This window comes from Balaenoptera musculus, chromosome 5 (assembly GCF_009873245.2).
Source record: "Balaenoptera musculus isolate JJ_BM4_2016_0621 chromosome 5, mBalMus1.pri.v3, whole genome shotgun sequence".
Lineage (NCBI taxonomy): Eukaryota > Metazoa > Chordata > Mammalia > Artiodactyla > Balaenopteridae > Balaenoptera > Balaenoptera musculus.
The window spans coordinates 69,533,765-69,559,721 of record NC_045789.1 but is presented as its reverse complement, the minus strand read 5'-3'; the positions used below and the strand labels follow the sequence as shown (position 1 = coordinate 69,559,721).

Below are 25,957 nucleotides of genomic sequence, written 5' to 3'. Positions count from 1 at the left end.
TTTCTGTTTTTGTGCCAGTACCATATTGTCTTGATTACTGTAGCTTTGTAGTATAGTCTGAAGTCAGGGAGCCTGATTCCTCCAGCTCCGTTTTTTTCCCTCAAGACTGCTTTGGCTATTCGGGGTCTTTTGTGTCTCCATACAAATATTAACATTTTTTGTTCTAGTTCTGTAAAAAATGCCTTTGGTAATTTGATAGGGATTGCATTGAATCTGTAGATTGCTTTGGGTAGTATGGTCATTTTCACAATATTGATTCTTCCAATCCAAGAACATGGTATATCTCTCCATCTGTTGGTATCATCTTTAATTTCTTTCATTAGTGTCTTATAGTTTTCTGCATACAGGTCTTTTGTCTCCCTAGGTAGGTTTATTCCTAGGTATTTTCTTCTTTTTGTTGCAGTGGTAAATGGGAGTGTTTCCTTAATTTCTCTTTCAGATTTTTCATCATTAGTGTATAGGAATGCAAGAGATTTCTGTGCATTAATTTTGTATCCTGCAACTTTACCAAATTCATTGATTAGCTCTAGTAGTTTTCTGGTGGCATTTTTAGGATTTTCTATGTATAGTATCATGTCATCTGCAAGCAGTGACAGTTTTACTTCTTCTTTTCCAATTTGTATTCCTTTTATTTCTTTTTCTTCTCTGATTGCTGTGGCTAGGACTTCCAAAACTATGTTGAATAATAGTGGTGAGAGTGGACATCCTTGTGTCGTTCCTGATCTTAGAGGAAATGCTTTCAGTTTTTCACCGTTGAGAATGATGTTTGCTGTGGGTTTGTCGTATATGGCCGTTATTATGTTGAGGTAGGTTTCCTCTATGCCCACTTTCTGGAGAGTTTTTATTGTAAATTGGTGTTGAATTTTGTGAAAAGCTTTTTCTGCATCTATTGAGATGATCATATGGTTTTTATTCTTCAATTTGTTAATATGGTGTATCACATTGATTGATTTGTGTATATTGAAGAATCCTTGCATCCCTGGGATAAATCCCACTTGATCATGGTGTATGATCCTTTTAATGTGTTGTTGGATTCTGTTTGCTAGTATTTTGTTGAGGATTTTTGCATCTATATTCATCAGTGATATTGGTCTGTAATTTTCTTGTTTTGTAGTATCTTTGTCTGGTTTTGGTATCAGCGTGATGGTGGCCTCATAGAGTGGGTTTGAGAGTGTTCCTTCATGTGCAATTTTTTGGAAGAGTTTGAGAAGGATGGGTGTTAGCTCTTCTCTGAATGTTTGATAGAATTCACCTGTGAAGCCATCTGGTCCTGGACTTTTGTTTGTTGGAAGATTTTTAATCACAGTTTCAATTTCATTATTTGTGATTGGTCTGTTCGTATTTTCTGTTTCTTCCTGGTTCAGTCTTGGAAGGTTATACCTTTCTAAGAATTTGTCCATTTTTTCCAGTTTGTCCATTTTATTGGCATAGAGTTGCTTGTAGTAGTCTCTTAGGATGCTTTGTATGTCTGCAGTGTCTGTTGTAATTTCTTCTTTTTCATTTCTAATTTTGTTGATTTGAGTCCTCTCCCTCTTTTTCTTGATGAGTCTGGCTAATGGTTTATCAATTTTGTTTATCTTCTCAGAGAACCAGCTTTTAGTTTTATTGATCTTTGCTATTGTTTTCTTTGTTTCTATTTCATTTATTTCCGCTCTGATCTTTATGATTTCTTTCCTCTGCTAACTTTGGGTTTTGTTTGTTCTTCTTTCTCTAGTTCCTTTAGGTGTAAGGCTAGATTGTTTACTTGAGATTTTTCTTCTTTTTTGAGGTAGGCTTGTATAGCTATAACCTTCCCTCTTAGAACTGCTTTTGCTGCATCCCATAGGTTTTGGATCATCATGTTTTCATTGTCGTTTGTCTCTATGTGTTTTTTGATTTCCTCTTTGATTTCTTCAGTGATCTCTTGGTTATTTAGTAACGTATTGTTTAACCTCCATGTGTTTGTGCTTTTTACGTTTTTTCCCCTGTAATTCATTTCTAATTTCATAGCGTTGTTGTCAGAAAAGATGCTTGATATGATTTCAATTTTCTTAAATTTACTGAGGCTTGATTTGTGACCCAAGATGTGATCTCTCCTGGAGAATGTTCCGTGCACACTTGAGAAGAAAGTGTAATCTGCTGTTTTTGGATGGAGTGTCCTGTAAATATCAATTAAATCTATCTGGTCTATTGTGTCATTTAAAGTTTCTGTTTCCTTATTAATTTTCATTTTGGATGATCTGTCCATTGGTGTAAGTGAGGTGTTAAAGTCCCCCACTATTATTGTGTTACTGTCGATTTCCTCTGTTATAGCTGTTAGCAGTTGCCTTATGTATTAAGGTGCTCCTATGTTGGGTGCATATATATTTATAATTGTTATATCTTCTTCTTGGATTGCTCCCTTGATCATTATGTAGTGTCCTTCCTTGTCTCTTGTAACATTCTTTATTTTAAAGTCTATTTTATCTGATATGAATATAGCTACTCCAGCTTTCTTTTGATTTCCATTTGAATGGAATATCTTTTTCCATCCCCTCACTTTCAGTCTGTATGTGTCCCTAGGTCTGAAGTGGGTCTCTTGTAGAACAGCATATATATGGGTCTTGTTTTTGTATCCATTCAGCAAGCCTGTGTCTTTTGGTTGGAGCATTTAATCCATTCATGTTTAAGGTAATTATCAATATGTATGTTTCTATGACCATTTTCTTAATTGTTATGGGTTTGTTTTTGTAGGTCCTTCTCTTCTCTTGTGTTTCCCACTTAGAGAAGTTCCTTTAGCATTTGTTGTAGAGCTGGTTTGGTGGTGCTGAATTCTCTTAGCTTTTGCTTGTCTGTAAAGCTTTTGATTTCTCCAACGAATCTGAACGAGATTCTTGCCAGGTAGAGTAATCTTGGTTGTACGTTCTTCCCTTTCATCACTTTAAGTATATCATGCCACTCCCTTCTGGCTTGTAGAGTTTCTGCTGAGAAATCAGCTGTTAACCTTATGGGAGTTCCTTTGTATGTTGTTTGTCGTTTTTCCCTTGCTGCTTTAAATAATTTTTCTTTGTCTTTAATTTTTGCCAATTTGATTACTATGTGTCTGGGCATGTTTCTCCTTGGGTTTATCCTGTATGGGACTGTCTGCTCTTCCTGGACTTGGGTGGCTATTTCCTTTCCCATGTTAGGGAAGTTTTCGACTATGATCTCTTTAAATATTTTCTTTGGTCCTTTGTCTCTCTCTTCTCCTTCTGGGACCCCTATATTGCAAATGTTGTTGCGTTTAATGTTGTCCCAGAGGTCTCTTAGGCTGTCTTCATTTCTTTTCATTCTTTTTTCTTTATTCTGCTCCGCAGCAGTGAATTCCACCGTTCTGTCTTCCAGGTCACTTATCCATTCTTCTGCCTCCGTTATTCTGCTATTGATTCCTTCTAGTGTAGTTTTCATTTCAGTTATTGTATTGTTCATCTCTGTTTGTTTGTTCTTTAATTCTTCTAGGTCTTTTTTAAACATTTCTTGCATCTGCTCGATCTTTGCCTCCATTCTTTTTTCAGGTCCTGGATCATCTTCACTATCATTATTCTGAATTCTTTTTCTGGAAGGTTGCCTATCTCCACTTCATTTAGTTGTTTTTCTGAGGTTTTATCTCGTTCCTTCATCTGGTATATAGCCCTCTGCCTTTTCATCTTGTCTATCTTTCTGTGAATGTGGTTTTTGTTCCACAGGCTGCAGGATTGTAGTTTTTCTTGCTTCTGCTGTCTGCCCTCTGGTGGTTGAGGCTATCTAAGAGGCTTGATGGGAGGCTCTCTGAACATGTTGATTCTAGAGCCCCACCCCAGACCTGCTGAATCAGAGACACAGGGGTGTGGCTTATGATATTCTGTTGCATGCTGGAGTTTGTTAGCCACAAGCAGAGCATCTTGAAATGACTATGCACAAGAATGTTTTTCTTTGTAAGACAAGTGAGATCATGTATATATTCCAAGTTGTTTGTTTGTTGGCTGTTGATGACCTCGGAAATTTTAAAGTACTAACTGGGCCCGTGGGAATTCATTATCCTGTATTTACCTTTGGTAATCTGCCCTGCTACAAGCTTCATTAAACAGCCATTAAGGGAAACAGGGTTTTTGAGAACTGTCTGCTTTCAAGTACATTTGTGTACAAGAAGGAACATAGTATGGTATGTTATCTCAGGTACACTCTTATAGAATGACCTGTTTTTAATAATGTCTAGAAAAAATAATAAAGCCCCTAGTTAGAAATAATTTAGCTTAAAATGATTATATTTCATTATTTTTAATTTTATATATAAATAGGACTGTATAGTTGGAAAAGCATGCGTTTGGAATAAAAAATTGTGTGCTTTGAGTTCTAAAACCTTCCGTGACCTTTTGTTTCTCCCTCTGAAAAATGGAAATGAAACTCCACAGCAAGTTGTGAAATTTAACTTAAATATGTGAAATGTATTTCATAAACAGTAATAATCATTATAGAAGTGTTAGCATTTATTCTCTAAGCAATTCTTGGTTTATATTTACTTTTGAACTTATTTGATTTTATGATTAAAATTTATAGCTTGTAGATTTCAGAACTTTAGTTATGTTTTTTTCACCTTCTCCGAGTGAAAAGAATATTGGATCATGTAGCATGCAGACCTAATGCTAACGGCAACATTAGACTGTTTCATAGCAGTTAGTTACAACTTCTTCCTTCAAACACTTTAATTTTAAAAAATTATAAATCAATACATTTCCAATGTAACAAAGAAAAGAAAGATAAGTTAACAATCTCTATTCCCTTTTTATTCCCTCCTTGAGATAACCAATTTTTACAGCCTCGTGTGAATTATTCTATACTTTTATTCATGTCCTTGCAAATGTATATAAACATACACACATCCAGGCAGTTTGTGTTATCAAGTGAAGTAAGCCAGGCCAGGCCACTGTAGATTCAACAATGCAGTAAGAAATGGAACCTAGACCTATGAATCTGTGGTGCAGGAAGATAGTTCTTGGTTGCTAATCAGTAGACCCTTCTGTGATAATGTGACCCTCTTACAGCCTAAGAATTTGAAAAGGCAGTGGGCTTGTGTTCCAGGATCTTGTGACCCGGCGGGCTCCTCATTTCCCACAGTGGACAAAACTACTAAATAGTCATAGCTTCATGAGGAACTAGGCAGGTGATAGGAGCTACACCCACTCGTGTGTATCCTAGATCTTTGCAAATCCTGTTTACTGATCAGGTAGTAAACCAAAGTGAAATTTAAACTGTGTCCAAGTTCTCCTTCTCACCATTCTTTGAACCCAGGTCGGTCATTTTGGTTTGTTCCTCATTTATTTTTACAAATTTTGGATTGTTACATTTACATTTCTCTGTCATTTCCTTTTTTTTTTTTTTCTTTTTTGCTTCAATACATAATAGTCATCAGTCCAGGTCAATGGTTAGAGAAATGTTATTTTTAATTATGCATAATATCCTATAATGTGGATATGTTACGATTTAGTCAGCTGTTCTCCAGTTGACTTTCATGATATTTCCAGGTTATTGTTAGTGCCAAAAAAACCCAACTACAACATACATTCTTGTATATATACTTATAGGTAAGACTCCCCAAAGTGGAATTGCTTTGTCAATTGTTATATGTATTTAAAATTTTGAGAGATACTGTCAATTTTGGGGCGTGGGGTGATAGGAGGAGGAAGATTGCAGCAATTTACACTCCCATTGCCAGGGGGTTTGAGTCTCCCTATCCTCACCAGCACTGGCTATAATTAATCGTTTTAATATTATCGATTGTATGGATAAAAGCAGTATCTCCATGATAGCTTCAATTTGCAACCCTCTGGTGACTACTGAGATTGTCTCTTCATATTTATTGGCCCTTTGGATTTTCTCTTCTGAGAATTGCTTATTCATATTCCTTGCCCAATTCTATTGGGCTTTTCATTTTTTTCTTATAAATTTGTATAACTAATTTGGATACTAGGAATATTAAGAGTTTGCCAGTCATTATGAGCTGCACTTGTCTCTTGATTTTATTTTTGACTTTTACTATATATGATAGATGATAGATAAATGAATGGTTAAATTATTTGTCTTTACTAACTTCTCTCTTGCTTAGGAAAGGTTTTCCCAGCTAACAGTAATAAAATATTATTCTAAATCTTCTGGTAAATTTACTGTAATTTTTTTTTTTTTTTTTTTTGGCTGCGTTGGGTCTTCATTTGTGTGCGAGGGCTTTCTGTAGTTGTGGCGAGCGGGGGCCAGTCTTCATCGCGGTGCCTGGGCCTCTTACTATTGCGGCCTCTCTTGTTGCGGAGCACAGGCTCCAGACGCGCAGGCTCAGTAGTTGTGGCTCACGGGCCCAGTTGCTCCGCGGCATGTGGGATCTTCCCAGACTGGGGCTCGAACCTGTGTCCCCTGCATTGGCAGGTGGACTCTCAACCACTGCACCACCAGGGAAGCCCCTACTATAATTTTTAAAAACTTAAAAGCTTCTAATCTATCTAGAGATTTGTTTTTAAGTTATTAAATTTAAAAAAGTCATTAAAATATTTTAATAAAAGCTCTATTTTTAATGGATAAAGTAGGAATTTAGCTTTCTTGTTTTCAAGTTGGATGACCATTTATTCCAGAGTTATTAAACAAATTACCATTTACCCAAGTTGAAATTCCACTTATGCCATATATTACCTTCCTATTTATACAAGGGTCTACTTTTGGACCCTCTGCGTTAATTTTCTATAAATAATTAGAAATTTAGTGGCTTAAAACAACTCCAGCTTACTGTATAGTGTATAATTCTGTAGGTCAGAAGTCCAGGTACAGTGAGATTAGGTTTTTTGCTCAGGTTCTCAAAGGCTGAGATTAAGATGTCATCCAGACTGAGTTCTCCTCTGAAAACTCTGGGGAAGAATCCGCTTCCAACTTTTTTTTTTTTTTTTTTTAAATTAATGATACTAATATGTTATTATTTCTGCTTTTAATTTAATTTATTTATTTGTTTATTTATTTATGGCTGTGTTGGGTCTTCGTTTCTGTGCGAGGGCTTTCTCTAGTTGTGGCAAGCGGGGGCCACTCTTCATCGCGGTGCGCGGGCCTCTCACTATCGCGGCCTCTCTTGTTGCGGAGCACAGGCTCCAGACGCGCAGGCTCAGTAACTGTGGCTCACGGGTCCAGTCGCTCCGCGGCATGTGGGATCTTCCCAGACCAGGGCTCGAACCCGTGTGCCCTGCATTGGCAGGCAGATTCTCAACCACTGCGCCACCAGGGAAGCCCCGCTTCCAACTTTATTCAAGTTTCTGGCAGAATTCAGGTTCCTTGTGGTTGTAGGGCCTAGGTCTCTTTTTTCTTGCTGGCTGTCAGTTGAGGATGCTGTCAACCCTTCCAGACCACCAGCAGCCGTTCTTTTGAGTTGTGTTTCATTTGCTAAATTTTATTGAGCTTTTCCAACAATATTCATAAGTGGCAATTATAAAGAAGTTTATACTTACATGTTTTTAGTACAGATATTTATATGATGGTAATAAATGTTTATTACAATAAAATGTGTTTTTTCTACCACATAGTTGCCTTGCTATGAAATAGTATTGCAAGTTGGGTGTATGTAGCTTTTGGTTTGTATTAATCTCCTATCCAATCCCTCTCTCCTAGTGTTAACACGTATTAAGAATCTTGATCTTTAGGATCTGTGGTCATATTAATTAACTTCTAAATTCCAGATAAAATGTTAATGTCACTTAAAGCAAGGTGTCCAGAGTCAGGTGGCTTTGGACACTGCATTTCTGGGTAATATTAGGCTTCAAGTAGCCATGCTGAGCCTAGGAACATGCAGTCCTTTTCATGTAGTTAATCTTTAATGGTATTTTTCCATCACTAACCAGCAGCAAGTTTGTTGTAATCCAAATTTTCACATAGTAGTAGGTTGCTGTTAAACTAAAAATGAAGTTAAGAATGGAGACTAATAAAACCTGTGTAAACTATAGTTCTTTTTGTTTTTGTTTTTTTGAATGAAATACTCAGTCTTCTCCCTACCTTTAAGGACAGAAGCTCATTCAGGACTAATATATCCAGGTCTAAAACATTCTTTCTTGTTCCAAGTGATAATTGACCTTTAAGCACTTCGTTCTTGGTATATTTTTAAAATTTTGTGTTAATTCTCAAGGCAGGGTTCCAATCAGTGGCAGAGTATGAGGTCAAATAAAGCATGGAACCATCTAGTTTATTAGCAGAAAACCAGGACAAGTCGGCTCTTCCTGGAGTGGGTTAAATCTTAGAATTACGAATGATGTTATTGAAAGATCCTAAAAATGCTTCACAATAAGTTGTTCATTGGAGCTTTTGTCCACAAGGTTGCTCTTTTTACCCCTGGGAACAGTTGAGAGAGTATTGCTCTGCTCAGCTAGTTGGTTGCCTGGCAGATTCTCCAGTTCAATGAAGAGCAAAGTTGCTAAAGCTGTGTGTGACCAGGTGGTTGAGTGTGAGTTACATATACTTGAAGAAATTAAACATAAATGAGTAACTGGATATAGTTGTTACTATCAATACCATGCATACCAATTCTCAATTAATACTTTTGAATAAATACTGTACTTGGGAGAACATTTCTCAGATTATCACCACAGTTGTTAATCTTTACTTAGCACTTACTGTGGTTCACACCCTGCTCTAAGGGCTTTACATATATTAACTCACTTAATCCTCACAACAATCCTTTGATCAAGGTTAGGTGGCAAGTGGAGGTGCCAGGAATTGATGTCGGTGTCTGGCTCCTGAGTCTATGCTCTTAATCACTAATATACGCTTATTGGTCTTACAAATCTAGAAGGAAAGAATGATTTCCTGAAAAAGTCTTTCAGGCCTGGAGGAGCAGATTCCTTCTGTTAATAAAGGTAGAATGATGCAGTCACAAGCTGAAATTGACTGCTTCTGTTGCCTCAAACTTTCATCTTTTCCTTTTGCGGAAGGAAAGCCAGGCTGAGCCGTGAAAGAGGAAACAGGGTGTTTTTGTTTCCATTTCCCATACTATTACTTTTCTATAAAATTCAATGATCGATGGTCATTTGTTGATCATCCTCACTTTGGCCAAGCATTAGACTCTGGAGTCTGGACGGGACTTAGCTGTGTTCCCTGACTTTGAAGAATGAAGCTACCTGCAGCCCACTGTAGCAGGAGCAGTGACTGAGCCATGCTCAGGACTGTTATGGGAGCAGAGAAGGGAATGCCCCATTGTATCTCCTGTGTGGATCCTTCTCCATCTCCCCTACTCTAAGGTAAAGCTAAAACAGTCTAGAGGGTGAAGAGAGGCTGATGTGGTGAGTGGGAATACGACTGATAAGCCTGCTAGAAAGAGAGGGCAGCATTTGCACAGTTGCAGGGTATAGGTTATACTTTGCAACCTCCTTGATAAGTCACCTGGGTACTTACTAAATTCCGCATTCGTGGGCCCCATTCTATAGCCTCTGAATCAGAATCTCCAGGGGAAGTGCCTAGGGGACTGATTAACAGGGCCCTCAGGGCACTCTTGTCAGTCAGGGGAGCTTGGAAAACACCGCCCAAGTGGAATACAGTTTGTTCACAAACAGAATGAATTTTAGAGCAAACGGTTGAGGATGAGATCAGGTGGTCTGAAGGTCAGTTTATGTCTTGCTGTCTTTTGTGATTGTTTGGATTTCTATTTGTATCCTACTGAATGCTGCTTACTTCTCAAGTATCAACAGATAAATAGAACATTTACTTAGACTTGGATAACTTTAATTTGCAAGCAGTGTGTTGAAAGTTCGGACTTTAGCTCAATTTACAGGGTTTCCAACCTTGACTTATTTATGCTGAGAAACAGCCAAGGAGAAGAGTGGGGAAAAGAATGAACATTGTTCATCTGCAGTGTGCCCCATGACTCTTAACGGCATCTCATTCTATTCACTAGCAAGCTGCGGCTAGGAGGTCAGTTACATAGGCCACAGAGCTATTAAGTGATGCAACCGATATTCAAACCTGGGTCTATAGAGCAGGAGGAATTTGATTTGTCAAAAAGTGGTGATCAGAGTGCTCATTCACTCAATTAAAATAGGTGAACGAGGGGCTTCCCTGGTGGCGCAGTGGTTGAGAATCTGCCTACCAATGCAGGGGACCCGGGTTCGAGCCCTGGTCTGGGAAGATCCCACATGCCGTGGAGCAACTGGGCCCGTGAGCCACAATTACTGAGCCTGCGCGTCTGGAGCCTGTGCTCCGCAACAAGAGAGGCCGCGATAGTGAGAGGCCCGCGCACTGCGATGAAGAGTGGCCCCCGCTTGCCACAACTAGAGAAAGCCCTCGCACAGAAACGAAGACCCAACACAGCCATAAATAAATAAATAAACAAATACTTAAAAAAAAAAAAAAAAATAGGTGAACCAGAAAATGCAGGGTTAGGGTCAGGGGCTGTGATGAAAAAGCTTCAACATTTGTTACCATGTGAAAATATGTGCCCAATATTCTGTATTTTTTTCTTTTTAAGAGAAGCTAATTATCAGTATTTTATGTAAATTTGTCTCCATTTTAAAATGTTGGTCCTATATTCAGAAAATGTAAAACAATGTGTTTGGCAACACCATGATACAAAATACATCATTGGGTAGAATTTTGCTTAAGGGCTACTGGTATGTGACTTCTAGATTAAATAATCTCTAAAGTCTAAGCTTTAAAATGTCATGATTCTTGCTGATTCTTTTTTTTTTTTTTTTTTGAGAAATTCACGTTCTTTTATTTATTTATTTATGACTGTGTTGAGTCTTCATTTCTGTGCGAGGGCTTTCTCTAGTTGCGGCAAGTGGGGACCACTCTTCATCGCGGTGCGCGGGCCTCTCACCATCGCGGCCTCTCGTTGCGGAGCACAGGCTGCAGACGCGCAGGCTCAGTAATTGTGGCTCACGGGCCCAGTTGTGCCGTGGCATGTGGGATCTTCCCAGACCAGGGCTTGAACCCGTGTCCCCTGCATTGGCAGGCAGATTCTCAACCACTGCGCCACCAGGGAAGCCCCTCTTGCTGATTCTTGATGAGGTATGATTTACTGTGATTCGCTTTCCTTTCATATCTTAAAGAATTTTTTCTGAATATTTATGTGAAATATTAATAATGAAGCCTTCTCTAAGTATCAGTATACTTTTAACTTTGCCGGGGGAGATGGGGAAGGATGAAAAGGCTACTTCTGGCTTCTTGCTACTGGGAAAAGTGTTGCCCTCCCCTGAGTCTTCTAGTCTACCTGCTGTTTTTCAGTGCCTTTCTACTATCAGAGGAGCTAAAAATGGCTCTGTCCACTTCCATGTATGCTTTCAACCCATGTGGATCCACATGCAATCAGTGTCTCTCCCAAGTGTGTAGAGCAACATATTAGTGAACCTTGAAACCAATTCAGTGCAGCTTGACCAGTATTAAAATGAGAGAGACTGAGAAAGAGAATAGAGTAGGATAGTAGATGCATGCGTGGCAAGTAGGAAGGGCAAGAATTGTTCTGTAGGACTTTGTTTTAGCTGTATGTGCATATGTGTGTGTCTGTGTTCCAGGTTGCATCATAGAATGTATTTCTTACTGGCCTGGTAGTTAACAAATTTTGTAAGCACTGAGCTAGAGTGACTAAATATTGATAGATCCTTGGTCATTCCTCCTCGATCTAAGATGGTAAAAATTCTAAGCTGGAAATTTGAAAGAATTTTTACCACATGTTAATTACCTCCACACTTGGTCCTTTTTGTTCAATCCCTTGAAAACATTAACAACTTCTCTATCTCGGGGGTCCCCAACCCCCCTCTCCACCCACGGGCCAGAGGTGAGCGGTGAGCGGACGGGCCAGCGAAAGCTTTATCTACCGCTCCCCATGGCTCACATTACTGCCTGAACTATCCGCCCCCCTCCCCTGTCCGTGGAAAAGCTGTCTTCCACGAAACTGGTGCCTGGTGCCAAAAAGGTTGGGGACCGCTGTTTTATCTTATATATATCAGTCCTTTGATCCAATAATTACTTTTCAGGCAGGAGTGGCAGTGCTGAAGGGAGGGAGGGACACTACAAAATGATAAGCCACATGGCCTTGGAGAGTAGGACAGAGACTCCATGACCGAGAGAGGATGCTGAAGAGAGGGCAGTGAGCCAGCCCCAATTCTATCTTTACTGAAATTCCTTGAGAATGAAAAGGGAGAAGGGGGAGGACAATATGTGAGTGAATAGAGCACCTAATGCAAGTCTAAGGGCACTGAAAAGGCACAGAGGACCTAGGGATACTTTGGCAATGAAATGTTTTCCATTTGTAGAATTGCCTCTTCAGAACTCAGTGAATGGGGAAAGGTGAAGTTCTTGAGATATACCATGAATTACCTGAAGTTAACACCCCCTACGTGCTGTATTTGTTTAATTATTACTAAGTTTGCGTTCTGAAGAAATTGTATTCCGAAATTTAAAAATCTAAGTAGAATCTAGATTGTTGTGTGAGATTGTGGACCCTAGAGGGATACACACTGCTCTGTCTTAATAAGAATTTAATTGCAAGTGAAAACTTCTCTTTTAAAGTTGCCAGAAATAATATAAAATTGGTACTAATGTCAACCTTCTGAAAATTATGAGGTTTGTCATAATGGTCACCTGATGGGATGAAATGCATGAAAAGCCCTTAGTGCTTGTGTTAAGTATTTTACATTATCTATTGATTCATTGATAAAGCACTATCTTACATCCTTATTCTGGGGAGATGTTATGAACTACTTTAATAACTCCTAGCTCTCATTACTAGTTATAGGTTAAGAAGCTATTTTTATATGCAGTTGACCCTTGAACAATGCAGGTTTGAATTTCAGGGATCCACTTATACTCGGATATTTTTCAGTAGTAAATATTACAATACTACCAAATCCTAGTTGGTTGAATCTGCGGATGCCTAGGAACTGTGGAAATGGATGGCCAAGTACAAGTTATGGGTAGATTTTCTACTTTGAGGAAGGCGGGCACTCCTAATCCCTACATTGTTCAAGGGTCAACTGTACTGAAGTGAAAACTAGGCTTTTCAAATTACTTCAGAGACAGATTTTTAAAACATTATATTGAAAAGATAGGATTATTTTGACCAGTTTACATTGATTTAGCTCTCTATGGACAGATAATTGAGAGAGCAAACTCCAAAGGGCAGCAAACTGATGGGGTAGAAACTGTTTCCATTACTAGTATAAAACTGATAAAACCAACTTTATGGGTATTTTCTCTCACTAACAGTAGACGCTATGTATTGTCCAATATCCAATTGGATATTGTCCAATATCCAGGCACAAATACACACATTTGGAGGCCAGTGTATTCTTCCCATTAAAAGTGACTTTCTGCCTGTTATTTGTTTGCTTTAGATCATATAAATTTTAAAGATCTGATGAGTTCTTGTGAGATTATTTGTGATTCAACTTATTTTCTGTAAATACAGTGATAAAGTGATGCTACATAACTGTAATCCCTGGGATTGCTTAAAGACCAGTATAGAGTAAACAAGTGTATTAGCTAGAATGGATTATTAAAAATAGTGATTCACTAGAATTACTAGAATAGGACCAGATCTTTCAGTGCTGCTAGGTAATGATTTATGATTTCAGATCCATGAACGCTGGATACAGTTTTAACGTCCTTAGGGGGAAACTATTAATTTCTGATTAGTATAACATTATAGAGAAAATAATCAATAGACATGTTATAAACTTAAAATGAAGCTTAGGAAGGAAGCAAGCTTAAGTAATTTGCCCAGACTGTTTCAGTGCCTTGAACACTATTTTGCACTTGGGATTGCATTTATATATTTACGTACCTATTTGCCTCACCTAGACCCTGAGATCCTAGAGATGAGGATCCAGGTCTTAATCATCTCTGTGTCCCTAGCCAGTGTAGTTTCTAGCACATAACCTAGTTTTTCTGCAAATGCGGTCATGGACCACCTGAATCAGATTCATCTGGGGAGTTTTGTTACCAATTCATGTTATCAGGACGCACCCACAGATTTACTAAAAATCTCCAGAGGTCCACTCCAACCTAAAACGATCAAGTAAATGCAATGACATTGATAAAGCAAGGATAGAAAGCAAGGCCTCCAGACCTTTCCCTCCGCACACTTGCTGACATCCTTGTAGCCTGCTGGATGAACTTTGGGTATCTACTAAGTGCCAGCTGCTCTGGATACAAAGTTAAATGAAGCACATTAACAATTAAAAGCAGACTGTTGAGTTGGAAAGATTTGATTTGAGTCAGCCTTACCTACTTACTAATCACAGGAATTTCAGCATATCACTAAACTTCTCTAAGCCTGTTTCCTCTTTCATAAAATGGAAATAATGACTGTATCATAAGATTGATGTAAATACTAGATACGATAAGGCATGTAAAACGCTTTGCAAAGTGCTTGGAATAGAGTGTGCTCTTAATAAATGTTAGCTTTTTTTTTTTCCTTTTTTAAATTAATGGACATACGTTCTAGTCAGGGCTGAATTTCTTGGAAAATAAGAAACACTTGAAAATGAGGAAAATAAGGAAGAGATTAGATAGGAGTTAGGTTTGTTTTCTATCACACCACCCCCAAAACATGGTGGCATAACTTCTACTGACTCAGTTTGGTGGGTTGGCAGTTGGGGTTGTGCTCAGTTGGGACAGCTTATCTCGGTGCTAGATTGTGTCCTCTGGGCACACTCACGTGTTGGCAGTCAGCTGGCAGTCAGTGGCCTCATCCATATGTTGACAGGAGCAATAGTTGCTAAGTGGGTCAGGAGTACTCATCATCCAGGAGAGCAGCCTAGGCTCAGGCATGTGGTAGTGGGAAAAATGGAGTCAGGTAAGTCCCGTGAGCAAGCACTTTTCAAGCCTCTGCTTGTATCAGGTTTGCTAGTGTTTCATTAGCCAAAGCAAGGCACATGGGCAAGCATAGCTGCAATGGGTAGAGAAAGACTTCACCACTTGTTGGGTAAAAGGATGTGCATACAGGGATGGAAAGCATTTGTGGCCATTTTTTTTTAGTGAAATAGGGAGTATTTTCTTTTTTTAAATTTTATTTATTTATTTTATTTATGGCTGCGTTGGGTCTTCGTTTCTGTGCGAGGGCTTTCTCTAGTTGCGGCAAGCGGGGGCCACTCTTCATCGCGGTGCGCGGGCCTCTCACTATCGCGGCCTCTCTTGTTGCGGAGCACAGGCTCCAGACGCGCAGGCTCAGTAATTGTGGCTCACGGGCCTAGTTGCTCCGCGGCATGTGGGATCTTCCCAGACCAGGGCTCGAACCCGTGTCCCCTGCACTGGGAGGCAGACTCTCAACCACTGCGCCACCAGGGAAGCCCCCATTTTTGTTATCTGCACAGAATGGGTTTTACTGACTGCTGATTGTATATCAGGCTTTATGCTAGGTGATTTACATGTTATTCCCTTAATCCTCATAACAATTTCCTGACGTGTGTGACAGTCCTGTTTCACGGATGAGAAAACTGATGATTAGATAAGTTAAGAGACTTGTACATAGTAAGCCCAAATTATTTGCCTCAAGTTGTGGAGTAGCCTTTTAGGGGCTGTCTCTTGTTGCTTAGGTGATCAGGTGATCAGCCCATGAGGCAGAAGGTGTATGCTCTATTTCGTAAAGATCTGGTTAAAACGGAGTTCCAGTGACTCGTTTTACTCTCACATTGATACCTTGAACCATTGAGTCATTTGTTTATTTAGTATAGAAAAAAAATTTAATTTTACTATTATTACTATTCTTTAAGACTTTCCAGAAGCTTATGAGAAGTATTTTAGTGGGTTTTTCTTTGTTTTGCCAGATTACCTACACAACCTGGATCTCACCGCATTTGGACATGACTGAGCCTCTTCGATGGGCCGGATATCACTGGCAGCGGCTGACTGGTGGTGCAAACAGGGACAATCATGAGAGGCCATACAGCTATTCCTCTTTGCTTGCCTGCAGGGGCAAGTCCTCCCAGACCCCCACACTGGCAGGAAAGCACCGGGTTGTTGTTCCCCACCTCCAGCCCTTCAAGGACGAGTATGAAAAGTTTTCTGGAACCTACGTGAATAACAGAATACGGACAACGAAGTACACGCTTTTGAATTTTGTGCCAAGAAATTTATTTGAACAATTTCACAGGTACTTTTATTTTTGGGGAAAAAAAAAAATCTTAGAATGTTCTTTGTCATCCTAATTGATATATAAGGTTTTTCATTTTCATAACGTTGTTACCTAAGCCTAAGGCTTGTGACATTATCTTTGACAATGCTGGTAGAGTCTGTTGTGGAACGATGACCTCTTACATTCACATAACACTTTATAATTTATAAGATGCTTTCTCATGACAAGAGACGATATTGTTACCTTCATGTTACAGATTAGGAAACTAAGTTTGGCACAGTGGTTTAGCGAGTGTGATGCCAAAAGCAGATGAGGGACTATAGCCTTGAGTCTTCTCACTCTTGCTTTGGTGTTCTTTCCATTAAACCATGGTGTATTTTAATTCTGCCTTTTTCTTCTTGATAATAGGAGAAAATAGAGCTCTGAGGCAAATTCAGTGTAAGCTGTAAGGTTAGGTGAAACAAAGACATAATTCAGAGTAATATGTATTTATGGAAGCCCTCCGATCAGGTTGGGTATTGAAGGGAATGCAAGGCTAAATGGTGCTTCTTTCCTTACAGAGTTTTATATTTAGCAAGGGAAACAAGATGTTTATACAATGAAAAGGCATAGTGGATGTGATGAGTGTTATAAGGTGCTACCAGCTAGGATGGAGACCTCAAAAAGAGAAATAATACTACTAGCCAGAGCAATAGAAGGGGAGTGGCATGTGAACTTAATTATGAAGGTTAAGATGTTCAAGGCAGAGGTGTCTGCAAATCACATTTCAGATGGAGGAAGGAATATGAGTAAAAGCAGAATGGCAGTAGCATAGAAGATTTGCTGGAGGCCTGGGAAGTAGTCCTCTGTGACTAATGCAATTAGAGGCAAATTGAAGGCAGGAGAAAACATTTAGGAAAATGCATATATCCTGGAGAGTTGTAATGGAGACCTGAACTTAGAACAATGTGGGGATAAAAAGGAGGATATCTATTACAGATACTATGGATTAGATATAGGGAATTAAGTGAAAGGAGTCAAAAGATGATGTGAACAAGTTGAGATGTGATGACCAGGAGGATTAACAGAAAAAGGAATGACAGGAGTAAAAAGAAACTCGGCTAGAAGATTATTTTGTTTTTGTAAATGATGAGTTTGAGATGCTAATATCAGTATAGAGATTCTCAGCATTTATTATTCGTTCCACATACATTCATTCTCATTTTTCATTTTATATACATTCCATATACATTCATGGAACAGTGGATATGGTTATAGTACAGATGTGAATTTATTGAATTAATGGCTTTAACTGCTGTGGGTATTTCTGTCTATGGGAGCTTGCAATCTAGTGCCCTTGATGGAATTAGAACCTGGAACTTGAACAGAGTTCAGGGCCTAGCCCTATAGATTTGGATGTAGTTCACATGGAAATCATTGAAGCCACAGAAATAGCGAAAAGGGCTAAGAAAAAAATTTCAGCGTAAAAGGAATTAGAGGTGAGGAAGGAGGGCTACGTGTAGATTATTTTGAGAAGTTTGGTTATGGGAAAAGTATGTGATAAAAATTCAAGGAACCATGCAAGATTGAGATTTTGTTTGTTTCTTTTAAGGCAAGAGACTGCCTGAATTTGCCTTAGGGTCCAGTGGGGAAATATTTGAATATATAAAATAGAGGAATAGAGGAAGTTCCTTAAAAAATTGGTTCTGAGTAGCATAAAAGCAGAAATGGAAACATTGATCTTAGGGAAAAGCAAACCCTCGGGCTTTTCTAATTATTGGGCTGGCCAAAAAAGTTTGTTGGGGTTTTTCCGTAAGATGTTATGGAACTTTTTGGCCAACCCAGTATTTTGAGCCTTGTTTGAATCTTATGTTTGGACAATCAAATTAACTTCTGAAAGTTAGAGAGTTGGTTTTTGTTGTTTTGTTTTTTGTTTTTACAACACATTAACTCTGAATTTCCTCTTAAGTTTTTTGAACTTTTGAAAAGAAAATAGTACTTCCTAGTGTGCTTTATATTTATATTATGTGTTATACAACTCACGACTGTCACATTGCAATATTTACTATAATATATGTAATAAATAATGTCTCACATTTATTAAAGTATGCTCAAGCCAGATGTCTGGGGGGGGTAATAAATTGTTCATTCAGATTTGTTAGATTTTGCTAGTTCTCTCTGTTTTGTAGCATCCAAAATCAGCTGATAGAAACTTGTAGGGAAACACCGTTAGGTCTTTTGCCTCTTTTGCTGCAGGCTTTTACATGATTTGTTAATACCTCCTTGTGTGTGTTTGGGTTGCAGAGTCGCCAATTTATATTTCCTGTTTCTAGTTGTCCTGAACTGGGTGCCTTTGGTAGAAGCCTTCCAAAAGGAAATTACGATGCTGCCTCTGGTGGCTGTCCTTACAATTATTGCAATTAAAGATGGCTTGGAAGATTACCGAAAATACAAACTTGACAAGCAGATCAACAACTTAGTAACTAAAGTTTACAGTAGGTAAGTGTAACAGGAGTTGTGCTGGGGAATGCACAGGCATCATTTAGAAACATGCAGAATATTACTTTTTCCCCCTTCGGTGTGACTAGGACACTTTGGGAGGGGGGTGGTGTTTTCAACTAATATTTATTCAAGTCCTACAGGGAATTAAATTCAGGCATCATAGGAAAACAATAATGTGTAAGCCATTGTCACCCCAGGAGCTGATAAAGCAAGAGCTTCTATAATTTAGGCATAAGTGGAACTGAAGGAATTAAACTTCAAACTGTAAGAAGGAAAGCAAGCAGATAGTTTTTAATCCTAGATGTTACAATTTGGGATTAAGAAAGGATGGGATATGAAAAATATGAATGAATATGGAAAAACAACATGGGATATGAAAAAAGAGAAGATGAGCTTCCTGTGGAGGAAAGGAATTGTGAGAAATGGAGAAGTGTGTTCTTTTTTGTGCACAAAGCCAGCAGCCTATAAAACCCTTCCTGCTGTGGCAACAGCAGAGGGCATTCGTAATAGGAGGTCTTTTCAGAAGCACATTTGCTCTGTTGGATACTTTAATTTCCAGTATTTATGAAATAGAAAGCCAAAGAGTAAAGTCCATTAAGGTGAGTTTTGAACTCTGCTGTTTATTAATGACTACATTTACGAATGCTACAATGCTAGTGTCTGGAGACAATTATTTATCATGCTGGGATGTATTCCTTCAAGTCATGTGCATGTTGTGGTAGGGGTAAACCCATAGGGGATGGTTTACAAAATTGGGATTGTGCTACATATATTTTATTCTAATTCTTTTAGCCTAAGATTACACCATAAACATTTCCCATGTCTTTAACCTTCAAGAAAGTACTTTTAATAGCTGCATTGTCTATAATATGACTCTAAGGTAATTTAACATTTCCCATATTTATATAATTTTGAGAATGTATGTTTCAGTGAGTATTCTTATACAAAAGTGTTGAAGATCTATGATTATTTCAGCATTATAATTAGTAATGCAATTACTAGATCAAAGAGGAGGAATATATTTTAAAATTTATTTTACTGAAGTATAGTTGATTTATAGTGTTGTTAATTTCTGCTGTACAGCAAAGTGATTCAGTTATATGTATATACATTCTTTTTTATATTGTTTTCCATGATGATTTATTACAGGGTACTGAATATAGTTCCATGTGCTATACAGTAGGACCTTATTGTCTATCCATTCTATATATAATAGTTTGCATCTGCTTATCTCAAACTCCCAATCCATCCTCCCCCACTGCCCTCCCCCTTGGCAACCACAAGTTTGTTCTCTATGTCTGTGAGTCTGTTTGTTTCATAGATAAGTTCATTTGTGTCATATTTTAGATTCCACATATAAGTGATATCATATAGTATTTGTCTCTTTCTGACTTACTTCGCTTAGTATGATTTCTAGTTGCATCCATGTTGCTGTAAATGGCATTATTTCATTCTTTTTTTATGACTGAATAGTATTCCAGTGTGTGTGTGTGTGTGTATGTGTATGTGTATACTTTACCTTCTTTATCCATTCATCTGTCGATGGACACTTAAGGTTGCTTCCATGTCTTGACTATTGTAAATAGTGCTGCTATGAATATCAGGATGCATGTATCTTTTCAAATTATGTTTTTTTTTCTGGATATACACCCAGGAGTAGGATTGCTGGATCATATGGTAGCTCTATCTTTAGTTCTTTAAGGAACCTCCATACTGTTTCCCACAGTGGCTGCACCAATTTACATTCACACCCACAGTGTAGGAGGGTTCCCTTTTCAAGAAGGAATATATTTAAGTCCTTATTTGCGTGGCTTTTATGAAAATAAATTACAAAGTTTATAATGTTAATTCTCTGGAGTTCCCTTTCATGGAAATGTATCTACTTCTTAAAAAGTCATCATTAGGAATAGATCTGTGAAATTCTGAATATGTTAATTGCTTTACAAGTAAGGGTTTGGTGTTACTTGTTTTCATTTCAGAGTCTGGAACGCTTATGGAATATTCTGAGGATAGTGAGTGAGTGTGTTAACTTGGCCTGAAGGGAGTAACAAAGGAAAGGGGCAGTAATCAGAAATAAAAAGTTAGAGACGGAGTTTGAAGCCTACTGTTGGAGGCGCTCCATGACCAGGATACTGCTTAGACATTGAGTAAAAGAGTTCTCCAGAGAAACAGAATCAATAGGAATAAGATTTATTATAAGGAATTGGCTCATGGGATTGTGGAGGCTAAGAGTCCCACTATCTTCCCTCTGCAAGCTGGAGTCCCAGGAAGGCCAGCAGTGTAGTTTGAAGGCCAGAGAGCGATGGTGTAGATTCCAGTCCAAGAATGAAGGCCTAAGAATCAGGAGTGTCAAGGGCGGATCAGTGTCCCAGCTCAGTCAGTCAGGCAGAGAGTGAATTCAACCTTCCTTCACCTTTTTGTTCTATTCAGGCCCTCAACGGATTGGGTGGTGCCCACCCACACTGGGGAGGGCCATCTGCTTTACTCAGTTCACCAATTCAAACGCTAATCTCTTCCAGAAACACTCACAGACACACCTAGAAATAACGTTGAACCAGATACCTGGGCATCCTGTGGCCCAGTGAAATTGACTCATAAAATTAACCATCACAGATATTTTCCTTTAGTGGTAGAGAATGCATCTTTTGAGTTAAGAAGTAACATGGTAAAGGTTGTGCTTTAGGAGGATTGGTCCTCTCAGGTCATGGGAATGGCTTCTGTATAGATCTGCCTCTACTAATCAATCCAGGGTACTACTGGGAGTAGATGCTAAGTACAGGAGGGGATTCATAGAAGAGATACTATGAAGAAGAACCCAGTGGAATTTGGTGAACTTTTGTGATTTTTTTTTTTTCTGCTTTGGAGGATAAAAGTACCACTGATAGAAACAGGGATCATTAAATTCTTCTCAGGTGAGTGAACTGTAAATGATAGTAAGACAGGCATCTAAGTGGAAATGCCCAGTGGGCAAATAGGGCACGCATATTACAGAAGTTCTCAAAGGAAGGAAAAGCTACAGAGAGAAATTTCAAAGTCATCAGTCCCTTTACGAGTTAGGAGTTTGACATAAATCCTCAAGGGAGAAAATGTGAAGAGCTAAAAGACTGAGCTTTGAGCCCAAAGGTAGGCACCTGTTTCAGCCTTTGGAAAGACTTCAGAGGCTCCATTGGACATATGCTGTCACTATTCTGAGATCTCAGAGCATTTGGCATATTTCTTGGGTTGATTTCAGTGCTCTGATATAGACTCAACTTTCATAAGACACTAATTCTAAATTTGTCAGACTAGAGATTCTGTTCTATTCTAGTTTCCAAGTCAGAATAAATGATACCTAAGTTTAAAAGTTTAGTTTTATAATAAACAAGTATATTCTGAACAAATTTAAGTTCACTTGACTGACCAAGAGTTCAACCAGATGACATAATTTTGTTGTTGTTGTTTTGGGAGAACAATAACTCAAATTCTTGTCCTGATAGTGGAAATTTGTCTTCAGTGTTACATGAGCCAATGATTAGGGAAGACTTCTCTGAAGAAGTGATATTTAAGCCAAAACCTGTAGGATTCTGAATTTTGTTCATTATTAGAATTCTTCAGTGGCTTTCCCAAAATTGATTTTAAAGACCTATTATAGAAAACAAAATAACTTTTTTCTCTTTTGTAAGATGATGTGAACTGTACTTAAATAAGGAAAAATTAGTTCTCTTTTTTTTTCTTATACTCATGTCTAATCTAAAGGGAACCAGAAAAATTGATGTATAGAAAAAATGAAAAAATAGTTCATGGTTTTTATTTTAAAGTCATAGAGCACCTTACTGAAACAGTGCTGTGAATCATTTGATGACATTTAAATGCTTATTATGTGCCAGGGATAGAGAGGTGAAATGTTCATATAGTCTCTGCCTTCAAAAATTAGCTGTAGGAAATAGGATTTTACAGTGATTATATGATGAACAAAATCCATATTTTGACCAATTTTAAGATTGCTCAGCTAATGCCAAATTTAGCAAATGGAAAGAATACTTACATGTATTTTTAAATGCAAATTCTTATACATAAATAATTGCTGATTTTTAGTGCTAGTTTAGAGTTGTTATGGTGTGTTTGTTTGCTTTTTTAGCTTATTCTAAAAAGTTCTAATCCTGATACCTTCACTTAGTAGCTGTGTAGCCTTGGGCAAATTATGTAAACTAGCTAAACTCCAGTTCCCTTCATTATGAATAAAATAGTATAAAACAGTAAGCATAGTACCTAACCCTTTCAAGTACTAAGTAAAGGTTAGCCATTATGATTATTATAAGTTAATAATGACTATAAGCTAGAGTTTGTCACATGATCAAGTCATTTAATTAATATTTGAGAACTTGTTAAAACATTGTATGATTTTATGAATACTAAAATTTCCTAATGGAAACCTGGTATAATTTTTTTCTCAGGGGTCCCTTTAGACATAGTTTGGATCTGTTTTAGATGATTTGCATATAAACTTAAAGATGAGATGCAATATTCTTTTCAATTGTTTAAGGTCTAGTCCAATTATCACTTTATGATTGCATTTCATAATAGAATCGGGTAGCTCTTTATGTCTTTTTATTCTATGTAATTTGCTTTTGTTTGGTGTAGAAGAAATAATGCTTACATTCTGACACCTCCTCCCTGTTCTTGGAACAAATTATAAGGATATAAAGAAATAAACGTGGGCTCTGAGACCATGTCTTGTTGATTTAAGTTAATGTACTAACTTAAATTCCTATTAAATATAAAGAAATTACTTTAGAGGACAAATTATTTCTCAGTAAAATTAAGTTGAAAGTATGCGGCTATTAAATCTTGCAAGCTTCTGGAAGAAGCATATTAACATTTCTATGCAGATAATTTGGTTCTTATTTGTAATAATATGTGGTCTTTCACAAGGTGCTTAATTTTCTTTGGGAAAGTATCATAGAGAAATAACAAATGCTAAAATAGAAATTAAACATTTAAACCTTATTACACTCCAATTACATTAGAATGAACTATTATCCAAAACCTGACTTAAGATTGCCTTTAAAATGGCAGCCATTTGTAAGGTTTTAAGGTTTGCTTCAAGGATAATAGAAGTGTGCTGAAAATAAAACTATTAATCATCCAGCAAATTTAAGTGCCTACTGTGTTGTAGGCACTGAGAGATTTAGAGGTTTAAACAAAAAACAGATAAAATGCCTGCCCTCCAGGAACTTATACTGTTTTCTGATCTTTAAAAATCACCATATTGTTGGTGTTAGGAGTTTAAAAATACTAGCTAATGTTAATATTTTAGAATTATCTCATAAATTCATAGAATTTCATGATTCTTGAAATGAGACTAAATATCAGTGGCCTTCTAAGATATTAACCTTATTGATGTGTGACATTTTCCAAAGCAGTGGTTCTTGAAATTCACTTTCTAATACACAATTAAACCATGTTTTGTTTGGTGGTCATTGGTAAGTTACTATAGCTGGGAGTAAAGTCTAGTATTTGAGAGATGGACGCTGGAGCTACCTGCCTTGTTTCAAATCCCAGGAATACTAGGAACTGTGTGACCTGGAGCTAGTGACTTAACCTGTCAAAGTCAGTTTTTCTCATTTCTAAGAGGTGGGGGAGTGGGGCATAGGGCATTCATCGTACCACCCACATAACACTGATATAAAAATTAAATGAATTGATGAATATAAAGCATCCAGTAAATCTTAGCTGCTCTTGTGTCCAATGATTATTCAGTATTTGCTTTTTATAAACTGTTTTTAGTGTTTTATTGGAAAAATACTAAAGAACATCAAAAAGAAAAACTCATTCATAATCCCACTCTTTCTCTCTTTCAATTTGTTAAAGTAGGAAGTAGAAGTCCATGTTTTCTGTCTTTCCACCTCTCTCCTTCCAACCTCCACCCCAGTGGAATCACTATTAATAGTCCAGTGTATTCTTCCCAACTTTCTCCAGTGATTGTGTATTGACATAAAAGCTGTGTGACATTGAATTCTTAAAGAAGCAAAATGGGTCTAGAAGTTTGCCTGAAGAATGGATTATAATTGCTATATCCTGACCAGTGAGAGTAATTACAGAAGCACAAATAACCAAGTAGATACAAGAAATTCTAGTTGTACATTTAGGCTGTGGGAGAAGGAGAAAGTTCTTTTACTACTTTTAATTCTGTATCCGAGAAGGAAATATAACCTCATGTTGAGTCTACCACAATTAAAAATTCTCAAAGCTAGTTAAAATTGGCAATGAGCATTGTCACTTAGCTTGTAGTTTCAAACATCATGCTCTCCCATGCCCTATGGCATTGTGCCTCCACTCTCACTCTGACTAAAACACTGTCCCACCTTTCTTCACCTGACTCACTCTAGATCATCCTGCAAGGCTCACCTCCTCCAGAGCTAAATGTCCCAACTGTTTGCTCCCATAATAACCTGTGCATACCTCTCTTATAAAATTGCTGTTTGTGTCTCTTTTTCAAATTTTGACCATAACTTCCGTAGGGAGATCACCATATCTTAGTCACTTTTGTATTCTTAGCACCTGATATGGTAACTCACATAAATTAAGATCAGTATGTGTTTAATTGACCTGAACTAGCTACCTATTGGGAAAATTAGCTACTTTAAAAAAAATCCTAGCATGGACTCCAAATGGGGAAAAGTGAAGTTAATTTAATTGTAAAATTGACCTCATTTGAATTTTGTTCCAATGTAGCGTAAATAAACTTGTCCCTTAGAGGAATTCTATTTCTTATGTTTGAAAGAAAAATAAAATCCTTAACCCTAATATCAAATCTGTTTTCCCTCCCTACTTTCACAAATTCTCAGCAAATTTTCTTCTAGACTTCTTCGTAGAAAAAGTAGAGGTCATTAAGCATGAATTAGGTACTTCAGTTCTTTCTTACATCATCTACATCTTCACCTACTTTCTTCTGATTTTACATGAAAAGGTGACTCCCTGCCTTGTAATAGTAATTCTTTCATTTGCATTCTTAATTCCATTCCTTGTTACTTCTCCATAGCCTCAAACAGCACCCCCCAACTCTGTCCTCTCTTCTACCTTGCCTTCTCCATGGGCTTCTTCCTTGCATGCTACGTGCATGCCCAGTTCTTTCATCCTTACTGTCCTTTGCCTTACCTTCCCTTGCAGTGGCTGCTTTCACCCTTTATTCATTTCAGGGCTAAACTTCATGAAATATTCTACTTCTTCAACTTCCAATTATGCCTTAATTCACTGGAGGTCTCACTTTCTTCTTCACTCTCCGCATCAACAGTTTCATGCTATCAACTTGATAGCAGGCATTCTAATAACCACATATCACAGGTATGACCCCTTTGTGGCTTTTGTTACTATGATGGCTCCCTTTTTGAAATTTCCTTGTTTTTTGATTTCTCCGACATTTCCTCTTGGGTCGTT

The 25,957-nt window shown here is 37.8% G+C and overlaps 1 protein-coding gene across 3 annotated transcripts in view; it reads left to right on the top strand.

Moving 5' to 3' along the window:
• Positions 1-25,957, top strand: part of ATP10D (ATPase phospholipid transporting 10D (putative)) — a 132,767-nt gene that overhangs the window by 37,108 nt on the left and 69,702 nt on the right. For 2 of the 3 annotated variants that reach the window (XM_036853176.1, XM_036853175.1), the window contains exons 2-3: positions 15,753-16,078; positions 18,344-18,538. In XM_036853176.1, coding sequence (XP_036709071.1) covers positions 15,789-16,078; positions 18,344-18,538 — 485 coding nt within the window. In that variant the 5' untranslated portion in view covers positions 15,753-15,788. Of the gene's footprint in view, positions 1-15,752; positions 16,079-18,343; positions 18,539-25,957 lie in introns of those variants that run through there. The other variant, XM_036853177.1, reaches the window with a different exon arrangement.